This window comes from Nothoprocta perdicaria, unplaced genomic scaffold, assembly GCF_003342845.1.
Source record: "Nothoprocta perdicaria isolate Ctin4 unplaced genomic scaffold, notPer1 scaffold_289, whole genome shotgun sequence".
NCBI lineage: Eukaryota > Metazoa > Chordata > Aves > Tinamiformes > Tinamidae > Nothoprocta > Nothoprocta perdicaria.
In genome coordinates, this window is record NW_020455520.1 from 196,087 (window position 1) to 215,334 (window position 19,248).

Here is a 19,248-nt window from a genome sequence, read left to right on the forward strand (position 1 = left end):
CGGCGGCGCGACCGGCAGCAGCGGCAGGCCTTCGAGGAGATCGTGGCGCAGTGTGAGCGCCGCCCGCGGCCCCCGCTCCCCGCGTGCCTCCGTGCCCGGCGCCGGCACGCGCCGAAGCCCCGGGCTTCGGGAAAACGGGGATCTGTGCTTCCCGGTTCCGCCGCTGAGCGCGCTTCCTGCCGTTTCAGATAACAAGCTGCTGGAGAGGTCGGACCTGCACGCCGTGCTGGCCGATAAGCTGCAGGCGGAGAAGTTGGACGTGCAGGGCAGGCACGAGATCAGGTAGTCCCGGGTGCCCCTCGGAGCGCGCRGGCCCGGCCCGGCMCGGCCCGGCCCGGACAGCGCGCAGGCCCGCGCGCCGCAGGCCCAGCCCTCCAGCGTGACCAAACAGTGCTTCATACTACGTTTATAGTAGTTTATAATGCTTATCCTATGGTTTATAATGCTCTGAACGTATTGCAAAGTTGGAATCTTTTTGTGGCATACAGCGGAGAAAGTTCTGACCGGATTTTAGGCCAAAAACGGTTTGTCGCAGCCCGTGGGTTTGGAGGTGGCCTGGCCCACGCTGCTGTRCAGGTCTGGCCTATTTGCCTTGTAGTGCCCGTTGTGTTTGCTTGCTGCTTGTACTTGATGATTGAAGTTTGAAGTTGCCTCGTCCTGTAAGTTCCTTGGCCCAGGGAGAGGTCTCAGCCTGGAGATGAGGTTTGGAGTTGGGAAGCAGAAGGCGGAGGCTGTGGAGCATCCGTGGCTTCACTGGAACCTTACAGCTTGCTTTTAGGAGGGGGCTGCCAGGACACAGGGCAGGTGAGGGAATGTTGGGCTCTGCTGTAGTGATCCTGAAAGAGGAGCAGGAGAGTCGCCCTGTCTGTTACCCGCCGGTTCTCTAGGAGCAGCTTCCTCCGCTGGAGCGCTCTGCAGTACGTGGTGAGAGCTGTGGGGAGAGCTTGCAGGCAGCACACGCAGCTCGTGGTCAGGGCTGCTGTGTACTGCAGCCAAGAGTGACTGCTGATGTGGCAGGAATTCCAGCAGCCCTTCGCTAGGTAGGATGGGGTCTCCCGAGCGAGCGCGTGGCCGCAGGCTGGAGCYGACCTCTGCCTGGGAGTCCTCAAGGGTTTTCCATGGCTGCAGCTGCCTCGGATCACCCTCAGCTGACAGAAACCTCGCTCTGGTTGAACTCCTGCTCCGAGAGATGAGCTGGAGTGCAGAGGAGGAWTCTGCATGCAAACGGAGCTTTAAAAGTAAATTTTAAACAAAGCTTAGATATTATAATCAGGAAATGACAAAATGTCTTGGATTGGAACTAGTTCCCTAATGCCAGCTGGTTAAGGAAAGCTAAGGAAGAAAGCATATTATTTCCTCTAAGGATTARGAGGAATAGTTGAGGGGTTGGCCATTTGTATGGATAGTGTTGCAGGATATATGGGATRTTATTGCAGCTGTTTGAACGGGTAGTTTTTAGGAAATGCTGCGTCCTCCAGTGCGGTGTGTCCTGAGGAGACGGGCGCTGGGAGAAGAGCTCAGCGGCTGCTCCTGCTTCCCGGGACCCTRCTTCCCAGGAACGCTGAGCCTGCTTCCCGGGAGCGCGGTTTAGCCGTGACCCCCGCGCTGCCAGGACGCAGGGGGCTGCAGAAATGCTCTCCTGCACTTCCCTGGCCACGTTTGCCTCRTGCAATAGGGACTGGCCTGATGGAATGGGGATTTTTTCCTTTGTGAAAACCTGTAATTTAAAACAAAGTTTCTAATTTCCCTGAGGTTTGTATGCCTCGTGTCTTACTGTATGTGCATGTATATATACACACACATCTGGATATATATATAGCTGCACGCACACTTATTGAAAAACCGATCTCTGTGTGCTGTCAAAAGCACGAATGATAAACATTGGAACTGTGCTTGCTGGAGGGGGTCATATGTGTTCTTCTGATTTCTAGAAACTTGGGATAATATCATGATGATGCCACTGTAGTAGAAAACACAATTGAAAGAAAAAAATCCACCTCGAGGTTTTCAGTACCTCCAAGGTCCACTAGCTCTCTGCCAAACAAAATTAAGTTGATAAAATGTTTGCAATTCTTGCAGTATTTGCAGAGTTTATTTTTAAAACTCGCTAGTCTTGGTGCCTGTTTCACCTGGGGCTAGTTACCTTTCATTTGATATTTGAATTATGTTTTGGGAGTATGTGAAAGTGTGAATCCTAACCTCCATAGGTTTCATTTCTCACTACTATATAATAGCTTCTTGGCTGGTGAGAAGTGTGTTGTGTCAGTCCGTTCTCTGGTTCARCTCATTATCAATGAGCTGTGTCTGATACAGTGCACAAAATCTGAGGGAAATGCTGTTCTGAGCCTAGCTGGTCGGAGGCACGGCAACCGTTGGGTTTGGGCTTGAAATTGCTTCTTTCCTTCCTCTCAAATTGCAGTCCGGGACACGATGGCACCTGGAATGATGCTCAGCTGCAGGAACTGGCCCAGCTGAAGATAAAGCATCAAGAGGAGCTGACAGAGCTGCACAAGAAACGTGGCGAGGTTAGAAAGTCCTCTCGTGTTCTACGCTTCACACGCAGCCCTCTGCAAGCCCGAGGTTCTTCATTTTACCACGTGTATTCGTCATTTTAGCCACCAACATGTGTGTGCAAAAAGGTTGTACGTAAAATGAAAGATGCAGCCTTACCAAGCAASCCATGTTGATGATTAAAATAAACCAGAACTGGTCGGTCTTTCACACTGACAGCCGGGAGATAAGTGTGCCTTGTCAGCATGGCAAGCTCGCAACAAGTGCTTAATTTTGTGCCTCCTGACTGTTCTTGCTGTAATAATTATGGGGAGAAGAAGCTGAGAGGGGTTGCAGTGCTGCCCGTGAGCACCAGCTCTGCACTGGGAAGATTTTGAGTGAGGAAAGTAGGAGTGAGAAGGTGGGTGACTGTGTGGGGTTTAGTTTGGCTGTTTTCACTTAGCTAAACCATTGCCAGATAGGAGTTAACAAGGCAAACGAGCACAAGCAAAGCCTGGAAGTTCCGGGTGGTCGGRCTTAAAAGGACCCAGGTCCTTCCATGTAGAAGCTCTTGCTCGTAGCTCTAGGTGGTTCTGGGCTCAACAGGGAGCCACTCGGTATTTGTTGTCCAGCTGATACCCTGCATTTTCTTTTAATGTAATTCTCTTCCCTTCCTAGTTGGCCCAATCTGTAATTGATCTGAATAACCAAATGCAGCAGAAAGACAAAGAGATGCAGATGAATGAAGCTAAGTGAGTAGGAACAGTTTCTTCTGTGTGGTTGGTATGAGACCTAGATTTTTGTTGGGTTATTTATTTGTATTAATGATACTCTTTAGGAGCCCTACCCATGGGCTAAAAAACCCTTTGTTAGGCGTTGTACAAATAGCACGGAAAAGATGGTGCAGGTCCCAGAGAAGGGCCTCATTGTGCTTTTTTTGTTTTTTTGTGCTTGTTTTTGCCTTTTTTTTTTTTTTTATTGTGTTGTTCTTCCAGGATTGCAGAATATTTGCAAAAGATCTCTGAGCTGGAGACAGAGTGCCAGGAATTGCGTAGCAAGCTGCAAGACCTGGAGCGAGCTAATCAGACACTGAAAGATGAATATGATGCTCTCCAGATCACCTTCAACGCCCTGGAAGAGAAACTGAGGAAAACTACTGAGGATAACCAGGAGCTGGTCTCACGGTGGATGGCAGAGAAGGCCCAAGAAGCCAATCGTTTGAATGCAGAAAATGAAAAGGATTCAAGGTGAGACTTATGCCATCTACTTGGTAAATACTTATCTACTTTCTCTAAATACTTATGAAAGCAAATAATACAAAGGGGGGGAAAAAAAGTGATCTCAGGCTGTTTTGATTCTTGCACAACAAAATAAAGACTTTAGAACTTTGTGTTCCTTCCTCTGGGCAGCCCAGAGAAATGCTTTGTGAAAACATTCTTGTCTTTTAAATGAATAAAATGTGTTTTTTGCTTCTTGAGCAACCGTGAACTGTGGTCTAGAGATCCGAGATCAGATAAACCTTTTACTGCTAGTGTTAAGTTTGGACTTCTCYTGTCCATGTCGTGTTCTCCTGGTTTTATCCTTTTTTTGTTGTTGTTGTTTTTTTCTCTCCTTGACCAATTCAAGGGTGTTTCACATGCTTTGCACGTTTGAGGCTCTGTCTTGAGAATGGGCTATGTGTAAGAGCAAATGACCTTATTCTGAATTCCCTCAACTTACTTGCCCAATAACAATACCAACAGTTTATTCACTAAACTGTAAGACAAGCCTCAGTACATGGTATTTTTGTAATGGCTTTACTAATATAASCGTTATTTTTGCAAATTTGTGCAAGTATTTGCTCTGGACAAATATGTTTTCATGTGGGTCATAAACAGCCATTCCTCTACAGACTTTTCATAGTTGTGCTTTGCCTTACTGTGGCCCTGGAGCGAGAGTTCTGTCCTTAGCTATTCCCAGTAATAAAATGCCTCTTCTGCATTAAGTGTCTGGAAGACCAGGATAAAATTCAGGATAAATGTGTGGCATTGGTTCAGTTTTGGAAATATGAAGCCTGTCAGAACTGTGCAGGATAATCTTTSGAATAGGATTAAGTAAGACTTCTGAAAATAACCTCGTTCCCTTTCCGTAGGAGACGACAAGCCAGGCTGCAGAAGGAGCTGGCAGAAGCTGCCAAAGAGCCGCTGCCCGTGGAGCCGTAAGCAGTCTCGGTTTACAGAGCCCTTCTCCATCTTCCCTTCGTGCTCCGCTTCTAGGGAGAYGTCTGACAAATGGCATCTTTGCTGTTTCTAGATTTGGTGGTGCTAGAGGAGTGTTCAAACTGTGCTGTACTAATGCTCCTTACTTGAACTTCTAGAAGGGGGAGCTGTGTTAGGCCTAAAAATAGGTGCTTGGACTGAAAGTCCCAAAAATGGTTCATCCAGTGAATTGGCGTTTGTATTTCAGGAGAAAAAACATTTGTTATACAGTGCCTTCAGCCTTCCAAGTAACTCTTCCTTGTGGAGTAGTAATGCTCTGGAGATGCCTCCGTTTTTAAATGCTAGGCTATGCARCTGTCTTGTAGGATTCTCAGTACGAACAGATACTTGAAAAGGGTGAAAATATATTGATTATCTCCATGCTGAAATGRTTTTACACTGTAAAGAAAACCAGATGAATGTGGAGTTACTTTTCTTGGCAAGTCAGASAGAAGCATTTGTACTCTGTGCTTCTCATCAGCTGCGTGGATATTGCTTTCTGTATTTATTTCTGACCAGTCCTCTTTCTAATCATCTCACTGAAATGAATAGCTGATGGTGTTTGGACTTTTTATGAGGTTGATGAGGTTATAAAAACTTGTATGCAAAAGCCTGGGAAAGGAGGGATATATGAAGAAGTGTGGGAGAGCTTTTTTTCCCCTCGGAGGGGAAAAGCTGACTGTGTGCATTAACAGCACAGTTACCTAGCACAGTTTGGTTTGCATCTTTTTAAGCACTTAAATTCTTTCATTCCCTTAGTTTATTTAAGCAGGACTTTCCATGGCAGATTTGCTGACCTCTGTGTCCTAGATCAATGGAAAAATTGTTCCAGCTTCCTTCTCTTTTGCCTAGTGCTTGCTGTAAATAGCCTGAACATTAAATTCTTCAACAGAAAACACCATACTGAGTGAGGAAACCCCATGTAAAGTATCTATGGCCACCTTTTCTGCAGAGATTCCTCCGCTGCATTAGCCAAAGTCAGACCTTCCTCCTTCAGACCTGAGCTCAGAAGTCGCTGTGAATACTTCTACTTTCTGTGCTGGTGGTGGTCCGAGTTTCCTAATTCATTTGCCTCAAGGCACTAAAGTTCAGAAGAAGTCTATAAGAATTTCTGAAAAAAATCATGCTTTAAATTACTCTGCTTCACAGATATTTTTTGATCCTTTCATTTTGGTATCTTTTTTTTTTTTTTACATGATTAGTATTGTTGTACAAGTGCACTGCCCACTGAAAGGCAAAAGTGCAGCATTYCAAGTGTGAGCCAGGATTTAGACACTTCTAAAATACACTTAAGTTAACCTGGAAAGATCTTTTGATTTASGGAATTTTTAAAAGCTTATTTTTTATCTAAAAAAAAGAGAAGCCTCAGCACTTAAACTTGCTAGCATTTTATAGAGATACCAGCCTGACACTTCTRCCTGTAGCATACATTTTCTGTAGCCTTTTCATGCTTATTGTCCTCCAAATGTGCAAATATAGTCTGAAACGTAAGACTGAAAACGCTCTACTGCAGCTGGATTAGTCCTATGTGCTGTCTTGCCTGGCAGGAATTGGCTTATTCTTCCTAYGGCTGCCGAATGTAAACCTCCTGATCAGTCAACATGACGCCGCGATGCAAGACGCTCTCTGTGGCTGGTTTAAAACGAGGTGTTTCCTCTCCCTTCAGCAGGGATGACGACATCGAGGTGCTTGCGGATGAGACGTCCGACACGGCCGAGGAGACGTCTCCCGTGCGCGTGGTCAGCCGCACGTCCAGGTGGGTGCACGTGCACGGATCGCCACCGCAGCCCGGGAGGAGCAGGGGGTGAGCGTGCTGGAACACGCCAGGGGGCAATAGCCAGGATGTTGCCTATGATTTTCACTCACCTTGAACTGGATCACGGTTCAATATTCCCATCCTAGCTTTGTAAGACTTGCCTTACCTGCTGTGTTCTCACCACTTATTTGCTTTGTTTTTATCATTGTTCTCTTCAAACTAAGTCAAGCTACTGCCTGAAAATCTGTATCTAGTCTTAAAAATGGAGTAAAGGCTCTTTTTTTAAAGGCAATAAACTCGCACTGCAATATTCATTTTAATTTCTCTCTGTAACTACACAAGGTACCAACATGACTTTGCAAGTACTTGTATTTTTGCATTTATCAGACAATACTCAAAATATCTTCACCTAGCCTTAAATGCAGTTTTTTATTTCTATAAAATAGCAGTGAGTGGAAAGGTAAGAGGTAATTATGTGAGAGCAGAGATTAATTAGTTTAAAACTTGAGACCTGGCAAACTGTTACCTCTAAATCCATCAATTTTGGGACTCGAAGTTCTGGGGAAATTTCACCTGCGAATCATGTTCTGAGTTGTCATCACTGGTGACTTTTGTACTCATGCCTTTCTTGGGTGTTTTCCTCCTTGGGGCTGGGTCTGCAGGGGAGGGAGCCTTTCCAGGGACTCGCTGCTATAAACTGTGTTTGTGTTGATCTGTGTTTGGAGCAGCTATTCACGAGGTTTAAACCTGTCCTCCCCTCCTTTAGTAAGCGACTCTCCCAGCCAGCTGGAGGCCTTCTGGACTCTATCACTAATATCTTTGGGTAGGTTAGAACTCTTTCACCTCTCGTTTTACGTATCGGTTTCAATGTACGCCACGATCTTGGTGGCGCAGGGAATACGGACAAATAATGTCAGCCTCTCTTCTAGCTTCTGCTCTTCTTTTTTTCCTTTCTTTTTTTTTGTTCTCCTCAACTTCCCGTTTCTTCCATCTTGCCGTGTGCTGACCTCTGACCTTTCCCTCCAGTCTGTCTGAGTCTCCCCTTTTGGGACATCCATCTGCTGATGCTGCCAGGTGAAAACGTTATCTGCTCTTAGTCCAGCATGTGAACGTGTCCCGGTGAAGTAACCCGCAGCCCGGCTGCGTTATCCCCAGTAGATGTTGGTGACACTCCTAGAAACCTGCTGCAGTTAGAGATGCAATGAGAAAACATGAGCTTTGTGCTCATATTCCATTGCACTTCAGTGCAATAGAGTTATTGAAAACTAGTCTGTGGGGTCTGTGCTTAATATCSAGAGTGGAGCCAGTCCTTCGAAGTCGAGCTCTGTGTTGGTTGGATGGTCTTTGCCTCAACGGTGCAGTCCAAGCTTTAGGGCTGCTGGCTGGAGTGTAGTGCTGCAGTGGTGTTTAGCCTGCCCAGGCACAGTGGTGGAGCTGCAGGCTCTCCAGAACGCGGCTGCAGTCACTGCCTCGTTTCTCTTTTCTAATAGAAAAAGAAAAAAAAAAAGACTGCTCAAGAATGAGGTCAGTAATTGCTTCTGATAACTTAAGCTGGCATACTGTGAAGTACTTAAAGCCCCAAGGGAATGCTGGGCAGTATCATGAATGTGCTTCTTGAAAGGAGGGAGAAAAGAATGTCAAAACTCCTTTTCATTCTTGGGTAGCGTAGTTGAGCTCATCCAGATCTATACCTGTCACTTAGAGAAGCTGCGCGCACTGCTGTTTTTAAAATGCTTTTGTTTCCTGTCTCAACTCAGGAGACGCTCGTTGTCCTCGCTCCCCGCTCCCCAGGACACCGCCGAGCCTCATCCAGGTTCCAGTAAGGAAGTGAGGGTGCCCAATACTGCCATATGTGTCTTTGTAAGTATGAAGGGGCTTCTCATCTCTGCTCTCTTTCCTCTGTCTTTAGAGGAAGCAAATCCTGTCTGTATTCTGGAAGGCACTTGCTAACTGATCTGCTGAAACTGTGCCAATTAAGCGTCAAAAAAGGAGTTCTTGATTGGGTAGCACAGTTCAGCCCATTTAATCTAAACGTTGCTGTGCTCCCCTGGGTGCCCTTGCGTGTTCTGTGTGTTGCTGAGGTCGATGATGACAAGTAAAAGGTCTGAGGGCACTGGGGAGTCGCACCCCCATACCCTCCTGGCTCCCAGCAGGCCCTGTGCAGTCACGCTGCAGCAGAGCTGTGATGGAGGCAGGGGCTGCTGACAGCTTGGGATTCGTTCAGTCCCACTTCTCCACAGTGAAGGGAGTTGTGGCGCTGGATGTCRTCCAACAGAACTGCTTAAGAGGAGCTCAGGGTGCTGGGGTGTCTTCATTTCTTGTGTGTGATCTGAAGTTTTCAAGCTGAGACCTCTTTTGTGTGTTGCTTTGGCTTCACAAGGCCAAACTTAACATTTCCAGAAGGGCACTTCCTTTTGCAGTGGAAGACACTGCTTATCTGAAGAGCAGCTGCTTATCTGACCGCTTCTCTAATTGCAGATTCTTGAGCAAGGAGTGAATAGTTTTCCCCGGCTAGCTTGGATGTAAAATGCCGTGTGCATTTAGTTACCCTCACCATAACTCTGATTTCTCTTTTATTTTCCCTCCAGAATAATAGCGTGACCACACAGTGGCCTGCCCAGCCTAGGCTGCCCTGCTGCCTTCCTTAGTGGAAGTGCTGCAGTGGGGAGCAGCAGTGTAGCCTAAGTGAGACCAGGGCCGTAGCTTCTGCAGCGGCTTTGAGGAGGAGGAAGAGGCTGCGACTTCAGCCAGGCTGCAGCTTCTAGGCAGGAGCTTTGGCCACACGTGGTCAGAACGGCTCTTCTGCACTTGCAGAAAGATCAGACTTGAAATATTCACCTCTAGCTACGATCTGGGAAACCAGATTCAGCAAGAAGTTCTGGGGGAAAAAAACAAGTATTAGAATTTTAAAAAGTCTAATTTAAAAAAAAAAAAAAGGAAAAAAGAACTTGCTGAAAATGCTAAATGAGGAATGCAACAAATGAGTTAAGAATGTGATACATGGGGGGGAAAAAACGTGTAAGGAGTTTAAAACTGTGAACTTAACAGGAGGGGGGAAGAAAGGAAGAAGGCATCTTGATCCTGAAGTTTTCATAAGCTTTAATACATTGAAAATCATTATTAATTTGTTAGTCTAAACCTCAAAACAGGAAGCCTTGAGAGTGGAGAGGTGTTGCTGCTCCTGCATGGCTGAAGCTCGAGTTCCCTGTCGGAGAGCTGCAGTGCCAAGTCACAGCTCTTATTCCTAAATAATACACCAGAGTAAAGCTGCGTTAGCACCAGTAAAAGAACTGAACGTGCTTGATTGGTTGCACTGCTTTGAACGACCTCTTTRATTTAAGCCTGACTTTGGTCTTGTGTGGTGGCACAAACTGGTCAGGTTTTCTTCTACAACTGGCTCTAGATGAGGAAATGAAAAGCTGGTTTCCTTTTATGGCACATCACCTACTATTTTTTCTTTCCTCCTCTTCACTTATTTTTTTCTCATCTGACTTAAAGCTAGACACCTTACCTTGCAAAACCTGAACTTAAAGAGTCTTGCTCATGTTTTCCCTTACATATTTTCTGCTTCTCCCTCAGATAAGGATCAGTTATCTTGCTCTGTTTAGAGAGCATCGACAATAGCAGAGGTTCAGGCTGTGGCTTTGTTTCCCATGTACTGCTGAAAGATTTGCAGCTGTGGTTCAGTATAGCCTAGTCTTTAAATCCTCTAGACCTGCATTTTTGGGGTCTTGCACTGATGCTCTTCTGGGTGTTCCTCCTCCTCCTCTTCCTCCTCCTCCTCCTCCTCCTCAGGACGCCCACGATGGGGAGGTTAATGCGGTGCAGTTCAGCCCTGGCTCCCGGTTGCTGGCGACAGGAGGCATGGACCGGAGGGTTAAGCTCTGGGAAGTCTTGGGAGGTAAATGTTTTTTCTTTGGGATATGTTTGGGTATTAAATTAGCTGAAATTATATCTTAGATTATGGTTAAATTCATGTCAGCTTCTGTTCTAATCCATTTATTAAGTTTTGTTTGTCTTTTTCTGCACAGATAGGTGTGAGCCCAAAGGTGCCCTCTCTGGCAGCAACGCTGGGATTACAAGCATAGAATTTGATAGTGCTGTGAGTACCTGTGCAGTATCCACTGTTGGTCCTTGGGGTGAAAACTGAAGTCTTTTGTGYTCTGCTGCCAGTTTCCATCTTGACACTTACCTCAACAGTTACCTCAATATTTGAACTCGGCTCTTATGAAACTAATTGCGAATAGTTTGAAATTCTGCAAAATGACCCGTATTTGGTATGCTACAGACTTCACACAATTCAGTGCCTTTGCTTCAAAATTCAGAAGATCAAATGCAACTTGCTCATTGGCTGTTTTGTTAAAATTGTGACGGGATAGATCAGGTTTTACCTAAAGTAAGAAACTAGTCGTCAGCTTCCTGCTGAAGTAAGTACCTGATGGAACGAAAAACACTGAGATTTTTGTCTTTTTTTTTTTGATACTTCTCCTCCCTGCGAGCGCTTTGCTGAGGTGCGTGGTGAGCAGTGAAAGGCCCAATCACCCCACGGGTGCTGGTGCCTGTAGCTGGTCCCAGGCTGGCCTCGCCGCTCGTGCCAGCCGTGGTGCGGTGGGCAGGGCCCCTGCTGCATCCAGCCCACGTTGGCCTGGACACAYGGCCGTGCTCCACGTCCAGCCGTCCCACTGCAGGAGCTCAGCGTCTTGAACTGTTCCAGCTGGACACCAGATCTGGCTCCTGTGCTGACACCTCTTCCATAACCGTGTTTCMCTGCATGGAAGGCAGCAGTGCAAGCCCAAGGAAATGTCTTTAGGTTGCTGATGCTGTCCCCTGACTCTCATGAATACAGAACCAATAGCATCTCTCATGTGGGCACTGACCATCTCCTCAGTACTAATAATCTGTTGGAGAAAATGGTTCTGATTTTTTTTTTTTCAGATTGCTTGAATATGTTTAGGTGAGAACTGCTAGAGGTGAGGTGCAGCTGAGCCTTGGTTTCTGCCTCAGAAAAGCCTTCAAGCGTGAACTAGACCCTAGTCTTCACTGTAAGAAAAGGAAAGGAGTATGGTGCACTCTGCTCTGGCTACTGTTACTCCTTTTATCTGTAGTTAGGAGTCTACAAATTGACATCTCATTTGGGGAGAAGTTCCTGAAAGTTATTACAGCAGCTTTCCTTACTCATAGGCTATAGTTTTTTTTTCTTTTTTCCTTGTGAGTATAACACTAATGTGTCTTTAATGACTTATGGGAATTATTAAACTCAAAATAATTCCAATAATGACTAGCAGAAGTTTCAAATCCTTCTTGTTTTCCCAGGGCTCTTACCTCTTAGCGGCTTCAAATGATTTTGCCAGCAGAATTTGGACGGTTGATGACAATCGATTACGGGTGAGTCCCTTGAAGGCCAACAGTGGTCAGGCTGTTCCTGCCCTGCATTCTCCAGTCTGATGGAGACACAGTCGTTTTGGAATCTGCATCTATAAATACATCCAACAGTTCTTTTTTTGAACCCAATCTTTGTTTCTTTACAAATGAAGAGTCTTCACTGCAAAAGAAAAGACTAAATGTTGTGTTGGTTTCTGTACATTCTTGTAGGACATTCCATTGCATCATGTTTCCATACTATGAACTTTTGCAACTTCTGTGAAAACTCATATATGTTTCTTACGGTTTTTGAAGAACTACTTAAATCTTATACCCTTGTTCTGAAGTTTCTGACCGCTGAAACAGAGGTTGCAGCAGACAAAAAGATTTTCTTTGTGTCAGGGCAGCATTTTTGAAAAGTGATCCCTTGGCCCAACTGTAACAAAAAAAGAAAAAAAAAAAAAGACACACCTTAAAGTGCTTGAATTTATTCTGAATATTTGGCACAGGATTCCTCCTGCCCTGCTTAAGGAAGGACTCTCTGTAGTCTCTCTATCTGTAGTCCTAAGAGCTTGCAGGTTTCATGATGAGCTGGAGAAACTACAGCTGAAGGTGACGTGTCTCACTGCTTCKGGGAGGGTTGATCTCTTTTTATGTGTATACATATGTGTGCCATGCTTATATATCACAGAATGGTTGAGATTGGAAGGGACCTCTAGTCCAGCAGGGACACCCAGAGCACGGGGCACAGGGCGGCATCCAGGCGGATTTGGGAGATCTCCAGAGGAGGAGACTCCCCAGCCTCCCTGGGCAGCCTGTGCCAGGGCTYGGGCACCCTCGCAGCAGAGGAGTTCTTCCTCCCATGGAGATGGAAACGAATATAAAACCACGTGTTGTGATTTGTTTTCCGCACKGCCTCAGTGGAGGCCCAGACGGCGGTTTCGGGTCGCGTGGGCTGTGCTGCGGGGCGGCGGGCGCGAGGTCTCACTGCGCTCCCCTCCGCAGCACACGCTGACGGGTCACAGCGGGAAGGTGCTCTCGGCCAAGTTCCTGCTGGACAACGCGCGCATCGTCTCGGGCAGCCACGACCGCACCCTCAAGCTCTGGGACCTCCGCAGCAAAGTTTGTAAGGAAACCCAGCGCCCGCCCGGTGTCCAGCTCYCGTGTGTGCTAGGGCATGTGACACCGGCCAGGTCCCCTCCTCTTGCTGGTGTGAAAAGGTAGAAAACAGCAGCGCTGTTGTTTGGTTGCTGTTCAGGTAATCAGATCCGATTCATGCTGCCTGTTACCTGAAACAACAGTTAGAAGTGGTGTATGCGGGAAGCACCGTCAATGTAATAGGCAGACACCCCCTGGGAGCGCCTGTTCCTCAGCCAGTGCGGTGGATGTTTTGGTCTTTCGCTGAAAACGTGAGGCCAGGGCAGCCCTCTTAGCATAGAGCTGGATGCAGGTGTCTCTTGGAAGCTTCCCTAAAACTTCTCCACCTCAGATGAAGGTAATGCTGGGTCTTCAGGTCGTTCTTTGGGGAAAACGGTTGCCTGCTTGTCTTGGCTTTTAGTTCTTGAGCCTGCTGGCCCTGAAAGGGAAGTCAAGATTCAAGCTTGCCTTGACACCTAAACCACAGAGGACGCGTAGGCAGCTTCGTGTTGCTTAGCCGTGGCAGATTGGCTGGCTCAATGCACAGTGGAAGGAAGGCAGGTGTCCGGGGAGCACTTAACGGGATATCGGATAAAGCAAAGGAGATTGAGAAGGGCGAAGGGGTTGCTCGGTACTTAAGTGAGGATTATTCCAAGGCAGCCTGTCTGCCCCCTGGCACTTGGGTACTGCTCTGCGTAGCCGATAAGTTCACGTGCGTGATTTGTGGTTGTTTTCTGACTCTGTTTTCAGCAGCTTGYGTCACCACTGATTCTTCTTTTTCTAGGTATAAAAACAGTATTTGCAGGATCTAGCTGCAATGACATCGTGTGCACTGAGCAGTGTGTAATGAGTGGACATTTTGATAAGAAAATTCGCTTCTGGGACATCAGGTAAAACGACTTTCAGAGTTTGTAGTGAAGTAAGGCACCGAAAAAGCCTTTAATGATGTTTGATTTGTTGGGTCAGTTCTCTTTGGTGTCTTTTTGAGACCGTGGAGGAGGAGGGCTTGTCTTTAGGATACCTGTTCTGAAGTGGCAAACTGCTTTAATGTAGGTATTTTATTTTAGACAGTATTTGCCTTTTKAGACAGCATTTAGTTTTTCAGAGGATAGGGCTGCAAGAAGGAACATGCCTGGTAGGAACATTATCCACATATGTCTATAGAGGGGATATTTGGGAAAGACTCCAAAGGTGAAAATAAAACAATAGTTCTTTCTTCTGTCCTTGTGCACTGGGACAGGTCAAAGTTTTGATGCGTTGACTGGCTCCTGGACCTTATTTTATTTTCCATTTCCCTTTTCCTGTGTTTAGGACTGAAAGCATAGTAAAAGAAATCGAGCTGTTTGGGAGGATCACAGCTCTGGACCTGAACTCGGAGCGAACGGAGCTGCTGACCTGTTCCCGCGACGATCTGCTGAAGATCATTGACCTGCGGGTCGGTGCCATCAAGCAGACGTTCAGGTGAGGGTGTTCTCCAAAAGCCCCAGGAATGCCCTGCGTTCCTGAACTCGGGGCTGCCTCTCGGCCTCAGTGTTTGAGGGTTCTGCAGCATCTCCACAGACAGACACTCTCCAACTCTTCTGCTGCGTTTTAGTTTTATTTCTCTCTGTGGGCAGTAGGATTCTCTGCAGTGTCAAGGTCCTCGGTTTGCTTTGGTGGATCTTGTCATTCACCTCTCTAAAGATGACGGGTCCCCTTAGAAGCCTTAGGCCAAACAGGCAGGAATTTCTTCAGGTGTGATTGATGGAAGCTGTATGGGAAATGGGACAAGAGGATGGTGGAGCTCATTGCACAAGACGTGCAGATCCTTGTTTTGTTCTTCTGTAAAAATGTGGAAATCTGTTCTCTTATAAATGAAATTAAATTTATCTGATTCTAACTTTTCAGTGCCCAAGGATTTAAATGTGGATCTGACTGGACAAGAGTTGTGTTCAGGTAAGGTTAGCTATAAGCAAAGTATCCTCTAATAATGTTTTTCTTTCCCAAAAATAGAGTCCTTCAGGATTTTTGGTTGTACCGTCCCTATTCTGTGGCTTGCAGAGTGTCCCATCTTGGTCAAAAGCAATTACGTAGGGGACAGAGCATATCAAGATRTACATATCTGTGCATATCAAGATGATTTGGTTTTTAAGTGGTTTCACTTGTTAGTGTCTCAGCTAGTGACGCTTAAGTTTTTTATAGACTATCTCGAGTTGCTTGCTTCAGAAGTTGAGGGTGGAATAATGACTTGTRGTGCTAATTGCTCACTGAGGAAAGCTTTTCTCTCTGCTGCTGCTTCTCTGCTCTCCCAGCCCTGACGGTAACTACGTGGCTGCTGGTTCAGCTGATGGGGCCCTCTATGTCTGGAACGTGCTCACTGGGAAGCTGGAGAGGACGCTGGCCAAGCACCACAGGTGAGGAGCAGCCAGCCAGGTCACCGGCGCGGCCGCGTGGGCCGCGGATCCCGCTGGGCTGGGCAAGAGCTCGAGTCCTGCGACTCTGCCGCCCGCCCTGCGGGCACGTTCCTTGTGGATTCCTGCAAGTTAGACCATTGATCAAGTTGGCGCGTGATTCTCGTAAAGTATTCTTGAGTAGTCTGAAGAAAAACCCTTCTCAGGGTTATAGAGAGAGGAGTCTCCTGAGAAGGAAAGAGCCTCTGTAGCCACATGACTACCTGGCATGTTGTTTCCTTGATAAGCTGTCTGTGTGTGCAAGCTTACACCTGGCTCCCGTTGCAGTTCTGCTATCAACGCCGTCGCGTGGTCCCCGGCGGGCACCCATGTGGTCAGCGTGGACAAGGGGAGCAAGGCTGTGCTGTGGGCTGAATTTTGACTGGATGGAGGCCGAAAGGCAGAGCCTCCGGCGCCTCCGTGCACGGTGGTGCYGGCCCGCGGCTGGATGGAGCGGAGCCCCGAGCCCACAGCCATCGTGAGTGGGGGTTTGGTGAGCGCCTGGGCTGCGCTTTCCCATGGGAAGCGCTAACGCGATGGAGAAGGAGCCTGAGTCAGACTCCCCGCGGCCATAAGCGCCCTGCGGCRCTCGGACTCAGCACGGGACTAGCTGATCTGGACGGAGAATGCTACTTAGTCATGCCTTTACATGCGGTATCTATGCACTGAGCAGAGCTGAAGATCCAAGTGGGATTCCTCACCAGACAGCTGTGCCAAATATCCTGTCACACACATGTATCTACAGCACTTCTAGGTTGGAAACGTGGGGAAGAAGTTACTGTCTATTCTGACTTGTTCCGTCTCCTGTGTTCTGTTCCCGTGGCCTAGTTTAGGTGTGGGGTGTGAAAGTCCTGAGCCGCGGATACGTGCTAGGCAGGCTGCTGGGTGCTGGAGGAGCTTTCAGAGGGAGCAGAGCGTCCTGCGGCTCTGGCAGTGCCGGCGCGGAGCCGCCGCATCCCACCCCGGCTCCCCAGGGCTGCCGCGGCTCCGCTGCGTCTGCCGTGGGGAAACGGTCCCTTCTTCAGGACTTCCGCACCCCTCTGTTATCGTGCTTGGCTGCCACAAAATAGGGGACTCTTCGGTTTTTAATTTCACAGTCCATTTGGTTACTGAGCGTGAAGAGAGAAGCTGCACTGCTGCTCTGCTGCCCTGCCGAGGAGCGTAGGAATACTGTGAGTGCGGTCCCGCCACATGGGCCCCTTTTCCCTTCATCCGTCCTGCCCTGGAGGCTGCCAGGAGAACGCGAGGGGCAGGGGAAGCAGGGGCCTTGGACCCACAGCTTCCTTGGAGCAGCGTCCTGGCCCTGTTTGAGCATCCAAACCCAGGAGGTGGCCATGCGGGGGCTGCCGGCCTGGCCTTGAGCCAGCCCTTGGCCCGACCCTCGGCACGGGCGCAGTGCCTCGCGGCTCTTTATTTGCACTTTATTTTCCTCTTTCCTGCTCGCGTTTCCCGAGGGAAGTGGTTCCCCGGAGGGGCCGGGTCAGGGCAGCTCTGCGGCGGTCGCCCCTCTGCCCGGCCCCTGGTCAGACGCCCTGTGCAGAGGGGAGCTCGTTAGTGTGTACAAGGCAACGTTTTTATTTATTCAGCTGCCCATAAGAACTTGACTGTAAATAAACCTGTGTTCTGCTTTTAAAACCCCACAACGCTCTGGTTCATTTGTGCGTGTTTGTGTGTGTGACCGTCTCAACAGCGGGACCTACAATGGGCTCCTCCGTGGTGCTTCCCTGGTGAATCCTGGGTTGGGTTCAGCTGCGTTTGGGTGGTTGGGGTTTTCTTGGGTTTTTGTTCTGTCTTCTCCTGTAGCACTTTGGGAACCGCTGTGTTAAAATTTTAAGCCAATAATGGGAGTGGCAAATACCTGTGGAAACCACAAGCCCTCATTGAAGATAATGCTCTGGATTCCGCTTCAGAGTGGTGAAGCGAAGCCCTCAGCTGCTTTTGCTCCAGTGTTGACGTTTTGCAAGTAACTAAGGGCTTTCACTGATTACCCTCCTTCTGTTTTCTTAAGAAGAAACTGGCCGGCTTTGGAAAGGAGAGCCCTAGCGGAGATGACAACTAGCTGTAACGTGGCAGCCTTTCGGGAGAGGGGCCTGCTCTGCTGCTGCTCCGGCGGAAGGTCCTTCTGCAAAGGCCCCTGCGCCGCGTCCCGGCGACCTTGGCTGCCGCGCGGGATGACATGACAAGTCAGCACCATGAAAGATTACTGGGAGATTAAGATAATGGAATAAAAATGCAGCAGGTTCTGCTGAGGAGGATCAGAATGGGTTTAGGATGTTTATAATTTAGCCTGAGGTATTTTTCTACAACCTGGACATGGGCTCTTACCCACAGAAGATATTTTTGCTTCTTGATGCTGTTAGGAAGTTGGTTAATGTTCAATACACAAAACAAGGATAGGAGCTAGGAGCTAAAATCTTAGGCATTTGGGTAAAAAATCCGTAGATAACTTGGTCCGAAGTGATCAATTATAGCTTTTAAAATTATTTTTTCTCTGTAGTTCATTTATTAATTTTGCTTGTTTCCAGCTTCAAGCTGCAGCGGTTGAAGGCCACCTGAAGGTGTGTGCGGGGCCAGGGTGGGCGTTGCAGGGCTCCCTCCTTCCCCAGAGTGGAGCGTCCTGTCGGCAGAGCCGTTCCCGCATCCCGGAGCCGAGTGTCCTGCTGGCTGCGGCCGTTCCCTTGCTCTGGTCCCTGGCTCTGCTGGGCAGGAGGTGCCTTAGGAAGCGGCTGCGGATGGAGGAGTCGCTGCTGGGCCCTCCCAGAGGCACCCGCAGAGTCTGGCCCTGGCGGAAGGGCTCAGTGCTCTTCCCGGGGCAGTGCTCTGCTTACAGCACCACCACGAACGCTTAAGGGAAGGGGGAAAAAATATTTTTGCTTTTGCACCGTAAGTGCGATGTGCCGACACTGGGCTAGGACTGCGACCTCCCCTGCGCCAGGGCTGGGCTCTAGCCTTGCCTTCAGGCACAGGCTCTCTTTGGGTTACAACTGGCTCTTCTGTGATTGTCAGACATCAACAAAACAAGGTAGTGATTAAGCTCCCCAACTGCTTCACCTCCATAAAACACCCCTGGAACTCAGAAGTGAGAAACGCTGGTTGTACCAATTACCCCCTCCTTTATATTTAATGAAAGGTTTGTGGTCGCTTACAGCTGGATAGGCAGCTGCGCAACATGGAGAGGGTCTCGTGCTCTTTTTCGTCAAAGCGTGAGCCGTAGCGTGGAGAAAAGCTCCAGCTGTGCTTGCAGCCTGCGCGGGTCATGCGTGGCTGTGCAGAAGGCCAAGGCAAACTTCAGTGGGCAGGAAGCTCATCTTGGGACAKCTGTGAACAGAAAGCTGAACTAACGGGAGTCCCTTCGTGTGTCTCACATCTTGCACGTTGGGCCTAACTTCTTAGCAAGTAAATTGAGGAGGGGAGGTGTATCAGCCAGCAAGACCTTGTTTCGCACCAGCTTGTCAATGGGATGTTGGGGGAGCAGTAAGAGAAACCGCTTACKGGGTATGGCAGAAACACACTGCGATGCTCAGGGGAGCCCCTTGTGCTGGTTTCCATTCCCAGTGGCCTGGGTTAGTGTTTCATCAGCTCCCTTCCTCATAACCTGCTCCTTTACTCCCCTATATTCTGCRCCCTACCAGGCTGGAGGTTTTGCAACCATAAGAAGGAGACTGAGACGGCTTTAGAATAAAGCTGCTTTCAGTAGCCTCCTGCTCCATATATATCTCCAGTCTTTACAAAACATGTGAGGATGACATTGGAGGCTGGCTCGTTAACAGGCTCCCTTAGGTAATACTTTACACTGCTGACTTAGCCATTTCTCAGTTAAATCTTAGCCCCAGTGAAA

General features: G+C 48.2%; 1 protein-coding gene and 1 non-coding gene across 4 annotated transcripts; both read left to right on the top strand.

The window, feature by feature from the left end:
• The first annotated feature begins 6 nt into the window (after positions 1–6).
• ATG16L1 (autophagy related 16 like 1) lies at positions 7–17,043 on the top strand. 3 transcript variants are annotated; one of them, XM_026041606.1, is made up of 19 exons: positions 7–52; positions 189–282; positions 2,420–2,525; positions 3,169–3,242; positions 3,486–3,737; positions 4,622–4,687; positions 6,397–6,483; positions 7,250–7,306; positions 7,510–7,557; positions 8,241–8,343; positions 10,279–10,384; positions 10,515–10,585; positions 11,797–11,868; positions 12,850–12,970; positions 13,766–13,871; positions 14,293–14,442; positions 14,869–14,916; positions 15,273–15,374; positions 15,699–17,043. In XM_026041606.1, exons 4-19 carry the CDS (start codon positions 3,202–3,204, stop codon positions 15,790–15,792), a joined length of 1,524 nt encoding a protein of 507 aa, XP_025897391.1. In that variant the 5' UTR covers positions 7–52; positions 189–282; positions 2,420–2,525; positions 3,169–3,201; the 3' UTR covers positions 15,793–17,043. The 3 variants fall into 3 exon arrangements, with proteins under 3 accessions (XP_025897391.1, XP_025897388.1, XP_025897390.1); XM_026041603.1 differs by lacking the exon at positions 7,510–7,557 and having other exon boundaries at positions 6,394–6,483; XM_026041605.1 differs by lacking the exon at positions 7,510–7,557.
• On the top strand, positions 8,564–8,834 carry LOC112949228. Its single transcript, XR_003249772.1, has one exon.
• Positions 17,044–19,248: the final 2,205 nt, after the last annotated feature.